Source organism: Pan paniscus, chromosome 11 (genome assembly GCF_029289425.2).
Source record: "Pan paniscus chromosome 11, NHGRI_mPanPan1-v2.0_pri, whole genome shotgun sequence".
NCBI lineage: Eukaryota > Metazoa > Chordata > Mammalia > Primates > Hominidae > Pan > Pan paniscus.
The window spans coordinates 48620964-48637741 of NC_073260.2; the positions used below are offsets into that span (position 1 = coordinate 48620964).

The window sequence follows — 16778 nt, forward strand, 5'->3', positions numbered from 1 at the left end:
AACTCCACGTTTATAGCCAAGAAAGCTTGGGGCTTCATTTCCATGCTGCCCAACACAGACCACTATGTGATTATGAGCCTTTTAAGCCAAGCCACAAAGAACCCTCATGTCTCTCAACAACCCCACATCAACTCTCTCCTACCCAGATCCCTGGGCTCCCTGCCCCTATCTCTTTCTGGTGACTAACAGGACTGGAGCAAAGAATGATGCCACAACTGGAAGAATGTGGAAGAAATGGGAGGTTTCCTATTGAGTCAGTTAAAAGAACAGTAGTTACTTTATGATAAAGATGAAGATGCAAAATCCATGCTTCATCTTTCCCAAAGCACTTGGTGAATATGCCACTTAGTAGAACAATAACCAAAACAATCTCTAAAAGAAAATGCTCAGTTAAAAAGAAAAATTTGAGGAGTTTGTAAAGAATGAGCACAGTGGCATAATGATAAATTGTAAAAATACTATTTTTAAAAAATGTAATGACATTTAATTTTAATAAAAAATATATTTCCGGTCTACATTACTATTAACCTTTTATTCTTTATGTTTGCATTTGAGAGAGCCGTTCTGTCCCAATCAATAAGTGTCATCTGTTCTGCACAGTGAGCAACAAGGTGTAAATGAAATGTTGACCATTCCACTTTCTTCATTTTTGCTAATACTCAGAACAGGCTCAAACCTGCAGTCCACCGCTAGATGGCATTAGCCACCTTCGCTTTCTACCTTCCAAAGGAACAACTGGTGACTTTTCTTTAAATTTTATAAATTCAGGTAAGGATATCACTCTGCAATAATAAGTCCAGTTATAAATTATTATCCCTGATTTCCTATTGGTAAGGTTTAACTGCGAATAGAAAATGTATTTGACAAGCATTCTTTGAGTGCCTATGTTTAAAAGCTGGTGATCCAAAAGTGAACAAAAGAGGAAAAAATTATTGGTCTGTGGAACTGATAGGTCCATTCAGAGTTTCCTGATTCCAGAGTATTGCCAAGTGTCCTAACATCCATTTACTAGATCTTAATTTTTACTCCCAGATTCTTGGGCCATTTTCAAATTAGGCAACAGCAGTAATGCAGATGACAATACAGTCATTAGTCATCACAATAATAGTGACAAAAGAGCCAGTTGGCTTTAGAAATATTGGCTGCAATAAACTAGGTTTGGTTTCCTTTTTTTGGTGGAATTACCCTGGTTCAGTAGACCCCCACAGGCGAGGGCAGACTGTTGGCTGGGGAATAGGCTACTATTAGCTTTGTTCTGAGATCCATGAAAATAACACTTGACCTCTGCAATTACTCTTCTCTTACAGTGAAGATCTAAAATCTGTTCCTTTATAATTATATGAAAACACATTTTCTCAAGGGTCTGGTCTACTAAGGCATTACCAAGCAACAGGGTATGACTTGAGGATGTTTCTTTCTTTTTTCTCTTCCCACTGAGCCCTGTACTTAAATGTAAGTTTTAAAATATTATAATCACCAATGTATGTGTTGGAATAAAACATGAAAAATGGGTTTTAATTGGAAATTCTGGGACACATTTCAGTTTAATCCTCTTAGGGGATGTGCCTTTGAAATGCAAAGCTGAAAAGTTCCCTGGAAGTCTTTTTAGGGATGTTGCTGTTTAATTTCCACCTATTTTCCATAAAAGAAGGATAAGGTTCTGTGCTTAAAGCAGCAGAGAAAGAAATTCCAGGACTAATACTGGGAGGGGTTTAATTCATTTAAAGACTACTAGTTGTATTCTTAAGTTAATTTTGTTTATATTTTATAAGTATGTTACTAATTTCTTTTCTTTTCTTTTCTTTTTTTGTTTTTGAGACAGTCTTGCTCTGTCTCCCAGGCTGGAGGGCAGTGGCACGATCTCTACAATCTCCACTTCCCAGGCTTAAGTGATTTTCCTGCTTCAGCCTCCTGAGTAGCTAGGATTATAGGCGTGTGCCACCATGCCTGGCTAATTTTTGTATTTTTAATAGAGACGAGTTTTCACCATATTGGCCAGGCTAGTCTTGAACTCCTGACCTCAAGTGATCCACCTGCCTCGGCCTCCCAAAGTGCTGGGATTATAGGCATGAGCCACTGTGCTTGGCAGTAAGCTACTAATTTCTAAAGACAAGTTTAAGATGCATCAGCCTGTTAGTAATTTTATGAAAAATTTAAATTATCTGATTCATAATCATCTTCAAATCTAAACATACTTTTCATTAACTATCTAGATGCTACAGGTAGTTCAAGTTCTAACATGTATTTTTTGTGCCTGAATTATTAAAACTATGTACACTGAGCAAATTAACAAGTTCATGAAAGTTATTTATCTCTTAGGTAACATGATGGGACATTTGACATAACTCTCACAGTTCTTTTCTCATGACTGATTACATAAGGGAAAGTTCCCCATTTGTTTGTGAAAATATACATATTAGCTCTAAAATATTTCTGATAAGCAATTAAAATATTTTTAATCTATAGCTTAAACCATACAACCTTGATCTTTTAAAAATTATCTGTTGATATTTTTGGCCTTATATATGTGTCATCATTAGTAATACTTATTTCCAGTTTCTTATTTCTATAAAAAATTCAATGTATACTTTAAAGTTCTTCTAAACTTAAATAGAAAGCAAACTTTGTTTTTGCCAGAAAGCTATTTTCACAATATTAATCAGATTAATTACTCTCTACTATTTAATTTTCTGTTTTAAAAAAATTGATTAAAATTTCTTAACAGGTTCAAATTTAAAAAGATACAACAGAGTTTACAATGAAAAGTGGGATTTCTTAACATTCCCATCTCTTACTCCAGAGGCAACCAGCATTGCCAGCATTTTCTGTATTTTTCTAGGATACTGTATACGATATCAACACATTCTGTATATATGTATGTGTATGTGTGTGTGTGTGCAGGACAATGTCTTTTACACTTAAAATTATATTTTGAAAACAATTCTAGATCTCAGCTGCCTCCCATAGTAGCAATTTTACTGTAACCAATTTCATTTGTTTTCCATTGATAGGCATTTAAATTATTATCAGACTTTGTCAATTATACAATTTTGGAAAAAACACCTTCACATGTACATGATTTCACACAAATGCAAGAATATCTGTACATACTTAGAAATAAAATTGCAGAGCCTTTCTTACAGATTGCATCATTTCAGACTTCCCCAAGGGAGAGTGAAAGTGCTTATCTACCATGCCTTTACTACAGTGTTATCAAGCTTTTAAAATTTGGATCATAGGTGGACACAGTTAAGCACCATAGTTTTAACTTGCATTTCTCTTCTCATGAAGTTAAACAACATTTCATATGTTTAAGAACTATTTATATTTGCTTTACTATAAACTACTACTGATATTCCCTGCCAATTATCCTAGTAGACAGTTAATATTTTTCTTAATTATTTTTAGAATCTCTTTGTATATTAAAGCTATTAATCTATGTGTCAGCATTAGTGCTACTTACTCTCAGTTTCTCATTTCTCTTTTGATGATGTTATGGTTCTTATCTACACATATACTTCTTTATTTTTAGGTGGTCACTGATATTTTCTTCAACTTTTTTCTGACATGTTCTCCTGTAATCTAAAGATGCACCAAACTTATTTTCTAGGTATTTCTTTAGCCACTGTGAGTAATCTGTGGGGGTGTTTTGCCTTGGGTAAACATGAAAAACAGACATAGTTACTTTATTCAAGTGTAAAATAAACCTTTTCTTCCTCTCAAACACTGCATTAAATCTTTCTGTTCTACGGTCAACACGATTGAGAACTTCTTGAGTATGAGTAAACTTGGAAAATTATTACTAAATAAAATCTCAGGGGTTTTATGTCTTTTATTTCTGTTGTTTCTAGTAAATACTTTAGGCAATCTATTTCATGAGTGGATGTTCAATTATATGCTAAAATGTCGGTAAAAACACCAAGTAATATGAAAATAAAAAGAATTACTGATAAAAGAATCAATTTTACCCCACTGATAATAAAAGTAGAATGGAAAAAAAGCAATTCAAACACATTATATATACATATTTTGGGGGAAGGAATAAATAAGTCATTATAAATAAAAGTCATGAAAAAGAACTTATTTTTATTTTCCCTCAAAATCCAATAATAGAACAAAACATGGAAATCAATGAGATGTCAACATTACTGCCTCAAAAAGAAAACTGTTTTTTCTAGTCCTCAGATTACACCTCTTCTTTACGTGTCACATTTGCAGTTCTGTGTTAGACGTCTAAGCCATAATGAAGTTACCATGCACTGCCTGACCTCACTGTGCAGCGCACCTCACAAAACCTTGGTATTCCCTCCATCACAACGTAACTTACATAATCAATTACCAGAACACTGCAACACGTGAGTCTGGCCACCAAAAAGTAAGTGGGCCATCTTTGAAAAGATTTTCCGACATGATAATTAGCTATGACGGATGACGCCAACTGAAACGACTTTAAAATGACGCTTGAGCACAGAAAGCATGCTCACACTGTTGGACTTCCAGCTGACGGACTGAGGACCCACATGAAAAGCACATGATGTACCTGGGGCGCGGCTGCCCAGGAACAGCAGGTGTGAGCAAGGGCAAAGAGGCCTGGAAGCAGAGTGGCAAGAGATGGGGGGCAGCGCACACACAGGGCAGACTGGACGGGCGGGAGCTGAGTGCGCGTTGGTCCTACCACTTAGTTGGACAGCAAGCAGGGGATACTTTAGCACCTTTCTGTGGCCAGGCTTTGGGAAGGAGTATGATTTGATTCTTGAGATTATTCCACCCGCTGACCAAGTCTAGAAACCACAACGGCAAAGAGGAACAGTAAATGTTTCAGAAAACAAATACAGGATCCCTTCCATGACATAATACTTAAACTTGCTTCTATAATCGCACCACTAACCCCCTCCTGTCCCTGCCAATGAGATCGACCACAGGCAACACCTGATCATTGGGAAGGCTTCTGGAAGGGCCTGCCACTTGGGAAGAAGGATCTAGAAATATATTTGGGAAATATGTTCCACTGAAGGCTACAAAATTACAGCTGTTACATTCACTAGCTTATGCTTCATGTGGAATTGTTAAGTTGCAAGCTCAAGACAAACCACCAAAAGAAACTACAAGTAGATCTGAGTGCTCAGTTGTGTTGCTTCTTCATGGTGGGTGCTGGTTCCACAGTGGAAAATTTTGTGGAAATTGAGTTGTACACATAGGGCGTGTGCCTTTTTTTTCCCGTATGTATCTTACCAGTCAATTAAAAAGTTATTCCAAAATATCTAACTTCTTGTAGTCATTGGGTGATGATGGCTAAACACAGGGCTTGACATTCTTTTAAGAGTTCTCAGCCCTAAGCCCCCATCCATCTGAAGGGTGTATGGATCTGTCTCACCGAGCCTATAATATTAAGATAGAGTTGCCAGGCCTGTGAGCCCTGTAAAGGGCAAAATAAAGTCACACTTCCATAAAGGCATTACATTTTGATCCCAAAGTTCACTGGTATTTTAGCAAATTCACATTCCCTGCATTTGATAACAAGTGCTGCCCCTGGACAGCCTCCCTTGTTTCAACCTGGGCTCAGCTACTGGGCAGCCAATTGTCCCTACTGGAGGCAGGATGTATATTTGGCTTTCTGCAGATTTTGTTTTTCAAGGGTTACCAGGCAAAAAGTGAGGTGCAGAGGGCACACTTCACAGATGCCATTAAAGGGCATAAAAAGTCCATATGGGCCGGGCGCGGTGGCTCACGCCTGTAATCCCAGCACTTTGGGAGGCCGAGGTGGGCAGATCACGAGGTTAGGAGATTGAGACCATCCTGGCTAACACGGTGAAACCCCATCTCTACTAAAAATATAAAAAAATTAGCCGGGCGTTGTGGCGGGCGCCTGTAGTCCCAGCTACTCGCGAGGCTGAGGCAGGAGAATGGCGTGAACCCGGGAGGCGGAGCTTGCAGTGAGCCGAGATCGCGCCACTGCACTCCAGCCTGGGCGACAGAGCGAGACTCCGTCTCAAAAAAAAAAAAAAAAAAAAAAAAAAAAGGCCATATGTAGCCCCAAGAAAAGAGCAGGAAAATAATTCCTGCTTAGAGCATAAATCTGTACCTGACCTCCTAACAGGCTGGAGGGAGGAGACAGCTGGGGTCCTGTGAATTACACATGTGTGTTAACATAGACGGCTCAAGGATGAAGTTAAAAAATATGTTCCCATTTCTCAAATATTGCAAGAGGCCTACTACTGATTTAATATTGGGTTTCATTTGCATTGTGTATATTCTCCAAAAATGAAGAGAATTTCATCTAGACAAGATAATTTCATCTAGACAATAAGTTAAGAAAATGTGGCTAGGCAGGGTGTGGTGGCTCATGCCTGTAATCCAAGCACTTTGGGAGGTCGAAGCAGGAGGATAACTTGAGGCCAGGAATTTGAGACCAGCCTGACCAAAATGGCAAAACCTCGTCTCTACTAAAAAATACAAAAATTAGCCGGGTGTGATGGCAGGCACCTGTAATCCCAGCTACTCGGGAGGCTGAGGCATGAGAATGGCTTGAACCTGGGAGGCAGAGGTTGCAGTGAGCCGTGATTGCACCACTGCACTCCAGTCAGGGTGACAGAGTGAGACACTCCATCTCCAAAAAAAAAAAAAAAAAAGAAAAAGAGAAAAAGAAAAGAAAATGTGGTTAGTTTATCACTAATAGGAGGCTGATTCTGCCTAACACTCACTAGCAATCCCAGCTCATCACGGAGTATGTTTTGAAGGGCAATCAAAATATCAATGCCCACTACTCCTGTTAGCTAAAACATGCTTTTCATTTGTGAAATATGCAACAGCTTCTCATTCAGTGGTATTCCTAGTGACACTTACCGCAGGATGGGAACCTGGAAGTTGTGGACGGCCTCCAAAATTAACATTTCCTGGTTAGAGAGAGCATGGACAATTACTGCTCTATCTGTGGAAACCACTTCCTTCCCCTCCCCACTGCAGATCAATCAATGAGATCAGGATGTGCTGCTGCTTGAGAAGTGAGCACGCTTTCTGCAGGTACTTCTTTCGACTCTCTTTTACTTTTTCCCGCATGCAATGAAGACAAATAAATTACAATTTTTTTAAAGTTAAAGCAACTGGCTATTTTTTGATTCACGATATACAAAATCGGAGTGCTCTGATATCATTATTAATCAACCCGTAAAAAGAAGTCCTCATCCAACCCAAATCTGCAATCAGCTAAGTCTAAAATGAGGCCGATTGTCACTGATACCTCAAACACTGAGACTCCAGTGTCTCGGGAACTCACCCTGTGTGCCGATTTTTTGACATGGGACAGTAAGAACTCTTAACAAACCATCTGCTTTATAAGAATAATGCTCGACTAGCTGAAAGAGAAAAAAGTAAGAAAGTGGTAAATACCAAGGTCAGGAAATAGACAAATAGTGACTGAGAGCTACTGACTGACTGTTGGGCTTTTGAAGTGGCCCCAAGACACATAAATGCTTTTATATGCTTAAGTCCACTCCACAAGGGTGGCTGGGGAAGTGGGCCCACAGCTAGGGATCCCCCCTCTTGGGCTAGGGGCAGCAAATTTTTTCTGTAAAGGGCCAGAAAGTGGTATTTTAGGCTTTTGTGGGCCTCATACCGTATCTGTGTCCTTTGTTTATTTATTTATTTATCCAAAACAACACCTGTAACAGCATACAAACCATTCTCTTCAGGGACTACACAGAAACAGGCTGAGAGCCAGAGTTGGTCTGTGGGTTTGCAGATCCCTGGTCTACAGTAAAGAATATTGAAATAGGGTATTACAGCAATCACCAACTCTCCGTGAAATAGCACTGGGGCCCTGGAGTTGGGTAGGGTACAGAAGTACCTTAGAACGCTGTCAAGAAAAATCAATGAAATCATGCATGGGAAATTGGAACGTATTGCTGGCATTTTTGACGTAGTGTCCTAAACACAGTGCCTAGAAAATATACAATGAGGAATATTTAATTAGGGATGAATGCTATGATCTACCAGGGGAATCAATACAAATAGTAAAGATTCTTGGGAAGGACATTCTCAATAATTAGAGATGCTTAACACTATGGTGAGTGCTCAGCCTTTGAAATGGTGACAGAACGCCACACACATAAAATGCCCTTTCAGGAGAAGGTGAATGAATGGCTGTTTATAAGTGATGGGGCCTGGGACCTTGGAGCATTAAGCTGGCATAGAGGACTCCAGGTGCCTTTGCATTCCAGAAGGCCACATTCCCTACTCACCTCCCTGATGCGCTTTGGGGCTTTGAGTGTAGAAAGGTTAAATACTCTTTCCAATCAATATCGTTAAAAGAAAGAAGCCTGTGGTTAATGATGACAAATGGCAATGAGCCACAAAATCAAAAGACAATGTAAATGTTGTGACTAACATTTTTAAATATGATCATATCCAGCATTCAAAAAAGGAGTATTTTTTTTTTCCAATTACAGCACTAGAAAGCAAATCACATTTGGAAGTAGTAACTTTAAGTGCTTTAAAGGGGCTAAGGCTCTGTAGTCTCAGTTTTTGAAAAGACAGGATTTTGAGTTGAGTCCTTTCCGCAACATTGACTGCATGTGTGGCCCCAGCTGGGCTTGGGTGAGGACATTGGAACACGCCCCGATTATGCCCCTCACCCACACATGTTCAAGGTAGCTGGTGCTCTGGGGCGGTGGGGTGGTGGCAGAGTCGGTTGGCTTTCTCCCTGTTTCTGAACCTACTACAGTTTATAGGATGCTCTGCGAAGATGATGCACGAAGTACTATTACGGCTATTTCCTTCATCATCAGCCAGTGTAGCTGTGATGCAAAATTAAGACAAGCAATCTGTGCTCACTGCGATTCAGGGAAAGCAGTGATGAGCATTATTTTAGTGCTCATTAGTGCCTAAGGAACTTCCAAATTGGGAGTTGTTTCAGGGTTTTCTAGTAGCTGGGTCAGGAATAAGCACTTTTTAGACCAGGGCTGTGGCAATCAGTATAAGCAGCAGCCTGGAGCCCAGGGAGTATGCTTCCTAAATTTAGGATGTGCTTCCTAAATTGCCTTAGTTTCCACAGAGAGAGACTCGATTTACAATGAGGAGGGCACCTGACATTTGTTGTCTAATTCAGCCTGTCACACCACCAACAAAGTCCTGCTTGGCTGTTCCTAGGCCTCCTTCCCCAGGCATCCATTCCTTTATTTTGTGTGTCTTTGTCTGAAAGGCTGTTCTGGGCTCTAGTTAGAATATCCTAGGAAGAAATATTTTCTAGCTCTCCAAAGAGAATGTCTTGTTAAACTCTGAACACAGCCCTGCACTTACATCACCTTGTGGCACTGAGGGCTGAGTGGCCCTGAACAAGCCATGGAAACTTCGTTCACCTCACATGATGGCCTCTGGACCAGAGCTTCTCAAACACAGAAGCCACCTGGAGGCTGAAAGTGGGGTCTGATGGGCAGGTGGGGCAGGGGCCCAGGTGTGGTCCGGGTGTGTGTTTCTCATGAGCTCCAGAGCTGCTGCTGGCCTGGGGACCACACTGTGGGCAGTGGGTGGTCCAGTTCCTCTCATGTCTAAGAGTCCATGGGACAAGAAGCCCCACGTGCCCTGTACTCTACCCACAAGGTGGGGAGAGGAGGCTGGGTACCTGCCAGAGCGTGTCGAACTTCTTTCCCTCGGGGATGGAGAGCTTCCCTGTCTTGTCTTTGTCGATGCGATAGTGCAGCACCTTCCCTTCGTGCAGCAGGCACAGGGCGTAGGAGCCATTGTTGTCTCTGGCTCGGATCCTAGAAGAGAGGATGGAACTGCATCATCCCCAGGCCCGCCAGTCCCCAGGTGGGACCCTGGGAGGAAGCACCCTGGCCTGAACGGTCAGCAGCTGCTCTCTGGGGCCTGTCACCTGGCAAGGCAGCTGGAGGGCAGAGTTTGGAGCCTCAGGGTCAAGGGCTTTACCCAACCCAGGAAGGCCCGGTTTACCACTCAGGGATGATGCCAGTGGGCAAACTTGCAACAAGGAAATGCTAGCAGGTTGGTGATGAATGGACCATGGCTAAGCTCTAGCAGGGCCCAGGAGCTCTGGGCAGTGGTCAGGAGAGCCTGGTGCTTGGTAGCAGTGACGCTTCTCAGGGTGATGAGCACAGGGGCTCCATGGGCCCTGATTATCTGTGGAGCACTGTGGACTCACCTTTCTTCACCAGGGCCTGCATTTGGGTTAGATCCAAGATGGACAGCTCCACCACCTAGCTTGGAGTGTGGGCGGGGGTGTTTGGTGGGCATTTTAACCAGCCATCTTCTGGACCAGAGATGGAGGGACATGGAAGCTTCCATCCCCCGGGCCTTCCTCAGTCCCTCCCATGCTCCCACTGCAGGAAAGGGAGGCAGGGCTGGACTTCCACTCTCCCACTGCAGGAAAGGGAGGCAGAGCTGGACTTCCACGCTCCCAATGCAGGAAAGGGAGGCAGGGCTGGACTTCAAACACTTTCAAATGATGATATTGTCGGGTAACACCCCCAGGAGAAGAAAATGACATCCACTGTGGGGTGAAGAGACAGAGGTGAAACCAGAGCTGTGTTGGCCGTGCTGAGCAGCCAAGGCTCTGTCTTCATGGTAATGCTGGGCGACCCTCAGAACAACCCCCTGCCCTGGGTCCTGGTGAACAGAGACGCGGGAGTCTGATGCCAGGCAGGGAACAACACCCCCACTGCAGTGCATGCCACGTAAGGCTTATGACTCATGGGGAGGTGAGAGATCCCCTGGAAGACCTGTGGGACTTGGGGAGTTCGAGGTCCCAGTGGAGGCTGAAAAGGCACGAAATGGGTGCGAATCCCCCAGTTTAGCTTTGTAGTCACACACACAGCCCCATTCTCCCCTCTCCACAGCTGCAGCCCTTTGGATCATGAGATCTTAGGTTCTGAGGGTGAGTCATGAAGTCCCAGGAAGCCTCTTTGGCCCCTGCATTTTCTAAAATGAGGAAACTGAGGTCCAAAATTGTTAAGCCACGTGCAGAGTTCAAGTGTGCCCAACTGCCTTGGGACGTCTGGGTACTGGGGAAATTTCTGATGCCTCCTCCTGGTTGCAAGAGGTCAGATACACGACCACAGGGAGAGTTGAGATGGCCTTCAGAACTGGACATGGCCATGCTTTCCTGTCCCTTGCCATGGAGACTCATCTCAAAAAGCTAACCCAAGACTTGAAAGCTGAACGATGGCATGGGAGGAGTGAAATTCAGAATAAGTGTCTTTTCTAGCGGTGCTTGGCCGTGCACAGCACCCCACAGCTCAGGGCAGCTGGCCAGGGTACAGGACACATATCTAGGTTCTCTGTGGCCTCAGCAGGTGGCTGTGCTGAAACCTCCCCACTGTGAGAACAGCCTCTTCCTCCCAAACCAACCGAGTTGCCAGCGCCCAAGGTGTGAGCTCCCTTTTCACAGCCACATGGCCGACTACAGCCAGCAGTTGGTGACTGTTAAATACAACACAACACAACAAAAAACCACAGTGTAATCTTTTCATATAAAGGGAGAACTGAGTCTGTTTTATAGGGAAAGTATCTTATAAAGCGAGACTATTTATGTTTATTCTATACATATCAGTGGCTTATAGTTTGAGGGTATAGAGAGCTATCCAAATACCACAGCAGTAAGAGTGGATGCATATGCCTATAAAAGTTGGCCTTGAAAGAATGGTGACAATATGTCACTCCAACGTATTTCCTATAATTTAATCTTTTACGTCTGTGACCTCAAGGTCATGGAGATAATACATGGGATCTGAACCAGGTGCAGTGGCACACATCTGTAATCCTAGCACTTTGGGAGGCCAAGGCAGGAGGATTACTTGAGCCCAGGAGGTCAAAGCTGCAGTGAGCCAAGACTGCACCATGGCACTCCAGCCTGGGCAACAGAGTGAGACACCATTTCTACAAAAAAAAAAAGATAGTAGTAATAAATGGGATCTGAACTCTGGTTTCTGAATCCATGTCCAATCTGCTGTACTCCATCTTACCCTATGTCTTGATTGCCATTTTCTTGTTAAAAACTGAGACGGACAAGCACAGGTTGCCCTGAGAGATGATGCCATCAACCTCATTAGGCATCTGGCAAACACAAATGAAGACCCCAGGGAAGTACCATTCCATGCTCTTCAGACTGGTGGAAGTTAGAAAGATCATTCTAAGTGCTACTGAGAGTGGGGAGCAGCAGGGCCCCTCCTATGTTGCTTGTGGGAGCACAAATGGGCTCACCCACTTTGGAAAACAATTTGGAACAGTCTCCTGAAACTGAACTTATTCATTCACAGACCTCGTGAATGAGCAATTCCACCCCTAGGTGTATGAAATGGGTGCACTATGCACCCCAAGGCTACTTATAGCAGCTTCATCTGTGCTTATCAAAAACTGCACACAACCTAAGTGACCACAGAGCAAGTAAATTGTAGGAATTCACACAATACTGTATTCTAAAGCAATAAAATGAGCAAATGGTAGCTATACAAAGCACAGATGAGTCTCACAAACATAAAACTCACTCCATGCTTCCATATACACAAAGTCCCCAAACAGACAAAAGCCACCTGTTTTATCTAGTGATGTACACCTAGGTGGTAAAACTAAAAAAACAAACAAATGAAAAATAACAACAAAAAAAGCAAGGGCGTGATGAACACAAGAGTTCAGGAGGTGGTGCCTCCCAGGAGGCCAGCTGTACAGATGGGTATGAGTGTGTGAGGGCGGAGTGGTCTCCTGCAATGCTGGGTGCATTTCATTTCTTGACTGGATTGTGTTTGCTTGATAATCATTCATTAAGTTGTACTTATTTAGTTATGCACTCTTATGTGTTTGTTTTATATTTCACAATAAAAGCAGTATAAAAAGAGAGCTGGTACGAGGAGGAAATAGAGAACAACCCAGAGGAAACAGAGAGTGCCCTTTGCTTTGGAACAAGCGGTTTCTGCAAAGGCCTCACTTTCTTGAGGCTCTTCAAGAGGACAGGTTCTGCAAGCGATCCCCTCTCTTCCTGTGCTCCACCAAACAGCCCTGGTCAGTCCTGGCAACAGGTAACTGGAAGGTATAGGTAGTGACCATGGACATGTGGCCTGGGCAGCCCCCTGTGGCAGGTGGCAGGAAACAAGAGCAGAGAAAGGAAACCCACAGGCCCAGCATCTGTAGGTGGCAAAGACCAGAAGGCTCGCGACATTAACCACCAGCAACTGTGAGGTATCTGCTGGCTGCAGGCAGATCCTGGACCAGGCTATTTTTAATTTAACATAGGAGACAAACTGATTTGGAAGCCTTGCTCCTCCTCTTGGCTGTGTCCTCTTACTGGAGCTTTGCCCTGGTGGTGGCATCAGCACACCCACCCAGGCTTTATGGCTCTACAGACACCCAGAGAGGGCGTGCACACAGGCAAGTCTCCTGGCTCCTGTCTGGTTTGCTGCCTTCCGCCTTCAGGGTCAACTGGCCTCAGGCTGTTCACAGAAGCCTTTGAATATTTACAAAATATTTTTTCCCATTAATTGTCTTGGGAGGAGTAAGTTAATAGATTTGTGTTTTGCTATTGCAAAGCCTGAGATTTCCAGGGCTTGAGCTTGAGATGATGCTGAGAAGCTGTCCTAATTGGTCTTGAGACAGTCCTTGACCTGCGGCATGTCTACTTTCCCAGGGTAGGCAGCCTTGGCCTCTGGGGTGAGCAGGCCTTGTGCCTCACAGACACTAGAGCACTATGCAAAGGTGAGGCATGTTGACTCTGCTGGGGCATGGCCTGGAAGGGCTGGACCCCTCTACTCTCCTGCACCCTCCTAGGGGAGAGAGAATATACAGAGGTGATGCCCGGGCACCAAGGGGAAAGTGAGGATCCAAGAAGTAGTGAGGCACTCAAGGTGGCCTCCCCAGGGCTACTGGGACACTGCCTGTATCTGCTGTAGATGGAACAGAAAAGCCGGGCACATTCCAGCCCACTAGGTGTTCTCATTCTCCCCTGCCATTTTTTTTTCCATGGCAGAGTAGAGTATCACTGGGTCAGTTGTCAGACTCACACAAGGGGAAGGAAGATGCCTGGGATTGGCTGTGTGCATTAGATGTGCAAAGGATGAATGCTCAATGTGGCTAAGGTGGGCTGGGCAGATAGACAGAGGGGGCCTGTGCTGGGTTGGGTGGGCAGTCCTCACTCAGAGCCATCTCCCAACAGTGGTTTCTCAAAGAGAGCTGGGAGAGGGGAAGAGGAGGATGTGGGAGCGAATGAGGTCCTGAACAGTGTGTATGTCAGCAAGAGGCAGGAGAAATGCCAGCTTTACTGATCCATGAAAGATATAGATAATGCAACTTCTGAGTGCTTCTGCCTTGCACCCTAGCACTACTGAGGCACATGTGCATTCCACACAAACAAGAGCAAGATCAGTACACAATCCCTATCTGAGGCCACACCAAGCTGTTTTAACACACCTGTCGTTTAAAACATTTTATTACAAATGCCCTCTCATTCTCTCCCTCTGCTTTAGTTCATGAAGGTGGAATTATTTAACACATCTTGTCTTTCAGCTTCAAGGAGACTTTGATCAGCATCAATGAAGTGATATTGACATCAGCCCACAACTCTCTTTGAAGTTTTAACTTCAGACAGGTCATGACTCTTTATGATGACCTAGGTCTGCAAAACCACATGTGTCAAATAAAATGGCATACTTTGATCAATTACGGCAGCATATGAAAGCACTGATGGAACAGAGTTTTTGTTGTGGCAAAGGAGGCTCGTGACAGCATAACACAGTCTCATTCATCAATGAACAAGGAAAAGGTTTTTCCTAAGCCGCAAATTCACTTTTGAAATTGAAGTATAGGACAAAAAGTGAGTTGAAACTTGAACAGCAAAAAGTGAGTGGCAAATGAGAGCAATTAAAGTGGGTTTGGCCAAAGGGCCAATGCCAATATCAGCACAGCTGTGGACAGGGACAGAATCTTAGGCCAGCAGCATAGTGAGCACCTGGATGTGGGATTCCCACCTTAAAGCAAGGACCTGTGAAGAGGAAATCCCCTTCAACTCTGGAGGAAAGTGTTCCCAGCATTGAATACTCAGGATTCCCACAGATTAATATCAATCAGGCCTAAGCTCAGAAAGATCACTGAAAACATAAGGAAGCATGAGTTATGAGAAAAGGTGTAGGGAGGGAAAGAGAGAGAGATTTACATCCTCCAAAAGTTTCAGTAGTAGAATAATCAGATATAGAATATAAACTATGAAATGTTTAACAAAATAAAAAACGGTACCATGGAAATTAGCAACCAATAAGATACTCTAAAAATGCCCCAGAAATATTTGAAAAAACAAACAAACAAACAAATAGAACTGCCAGAAATTTTCTAAAAAATGTAATTAAAAAAAAATCAGTGAATGAGCATAAGAGCAGACTGGACACAAATGAAGGAAAAATTAGTGCGCTGGAAGACTAATTCAATGACATTACTCATAGCACAGGACACAGAAAAGGCAAGGGAAAATAAAAAATATAAAGGATGAATTGAGAAGGTCAAACTGTATTTAATAGGAGTCTCTGAAGGAAGAAATGGGCAAGAACAACAAAGAGCAATGTTTGAAGAAAAAATAGCAAGATGTTTTTCAGAACTGATGAAAGAAAAGAATTCATGGATGTAGGAACCACAGAGACATGAGAACCATTGGCTTAGCTTTATACACATTACTTAATTCATCTCCATAATGACTCAGATAAAACATCAGTCTCCCCATTTTATTACTGAGGAAACAGAGGCTCAGAGAGCAAAATTAAGTTGTCCAAATCACAGAGCTATTAAGTGGCAGGGCCTGTCTGACTCATGGCCTGAATTTCTTTACTATCTAACTTAAGTTTCTACAAATAGAGGCATTTTCAAAGTTAACTTTATCGGAACCAGTCCAATAATACAGTATTTGGGCATTTTGCAGGAATTGCAACTGCAAATGCAGTTACAGACCCTCCAATGAACTATGAAAATCTCGAATGATCATAGTTGTTAATCCAGCCCAGGTAGGTAACAGGTATCTCAAACAAGCTCACACCATATCCCCAGACCAGCAGCATCAGCATCATTTGAGAACTTGGCAGGAATGCAAATGGAAGAGTCCTTACACAGACCTGTGAATTAAAAACTCAGGGGATGGGACGCAGAAATCTGTGCTTTTGCCAGCCCTCCAGATGGTTCTTTCTTTTTCTCTGTCTCTGTCTCTGTCTCTGTCTCTCTCTCTCTCACACACACACACACACACACACACACACACACACACACACACATTCACTCAATAGCTCATTTGTGCATCTTAAGTTACGGGCTCCATGGGTGGCCCTGCAGGATAAACCAATGAACAATAAGAATAGACAGTCCAGAGAAGTTTTGCACCCCATTTTTTAATGCAGCTAAGGACTAGAAGATGCAGTGATTCTGGCTCTCTAAGAAAAAGGGTTGTGTCCACCAGAATCAGGGGTGTGCAAATCAGAGCCATACAGCCCTCATCCAGGAGCAGGCCCTGGGTGGGACCCAGCTTGGGGACACCAGATAACATACCTGTCACCTTGAACATGAGAACAACACCTCTCACCAATGCTCACACCCTTCGCCTCCCCTCCCCAGCATGTGGCTTGCTTGGCAGGTGATGCCTTGCTTTGGAAACAGATGTTATTAATCCTTTGCAGTGCAAGTGGGACTCAGTATAAGGGAATCATAAAAATTTTATTCACGTATATCCCATTTCTCTGAGAAACTGAGACAGTTCCTAAAGACATACACTTCAGTATTCTATATGACCAGGAAACAAACCTAAATTA

General features: G+C 43.1%; 1 protein-coding gene across 2 annotated transcripts in view; it reads right to left on the minus strand.

Moving 5' to 3' along the window:
• Window positions 1–16778, minus strand: part of SYK (spleen associated tyrosine kinase) — a 97126-nt gene that overhangs the window by 26806 nt on the left and 53542 nt on the right. For both annotated transcript variants that reach the window (XM_055091786.2, XM_055091787.1), the window contains exons 4-7: window positions 9617–9755; window positions 7274–7352; window positions 6844–6893; window positions 4713–4781 (exon numbers count right to left, since the gene is read on the minus strand). In XM_055091786.2, coding sequence (XP_054947761.1) covers window positions 4713–4781; window positions 6844–6893; window positions 7274–7352; window positions 9617–9755 — 337 coding nt within the window. The remainder of the gene's footprint in view (window positions 1–4712; window positions 4782–6843; window positions 6894–7273; window positions 7353–9616; window positions 9756–16778) is intronic.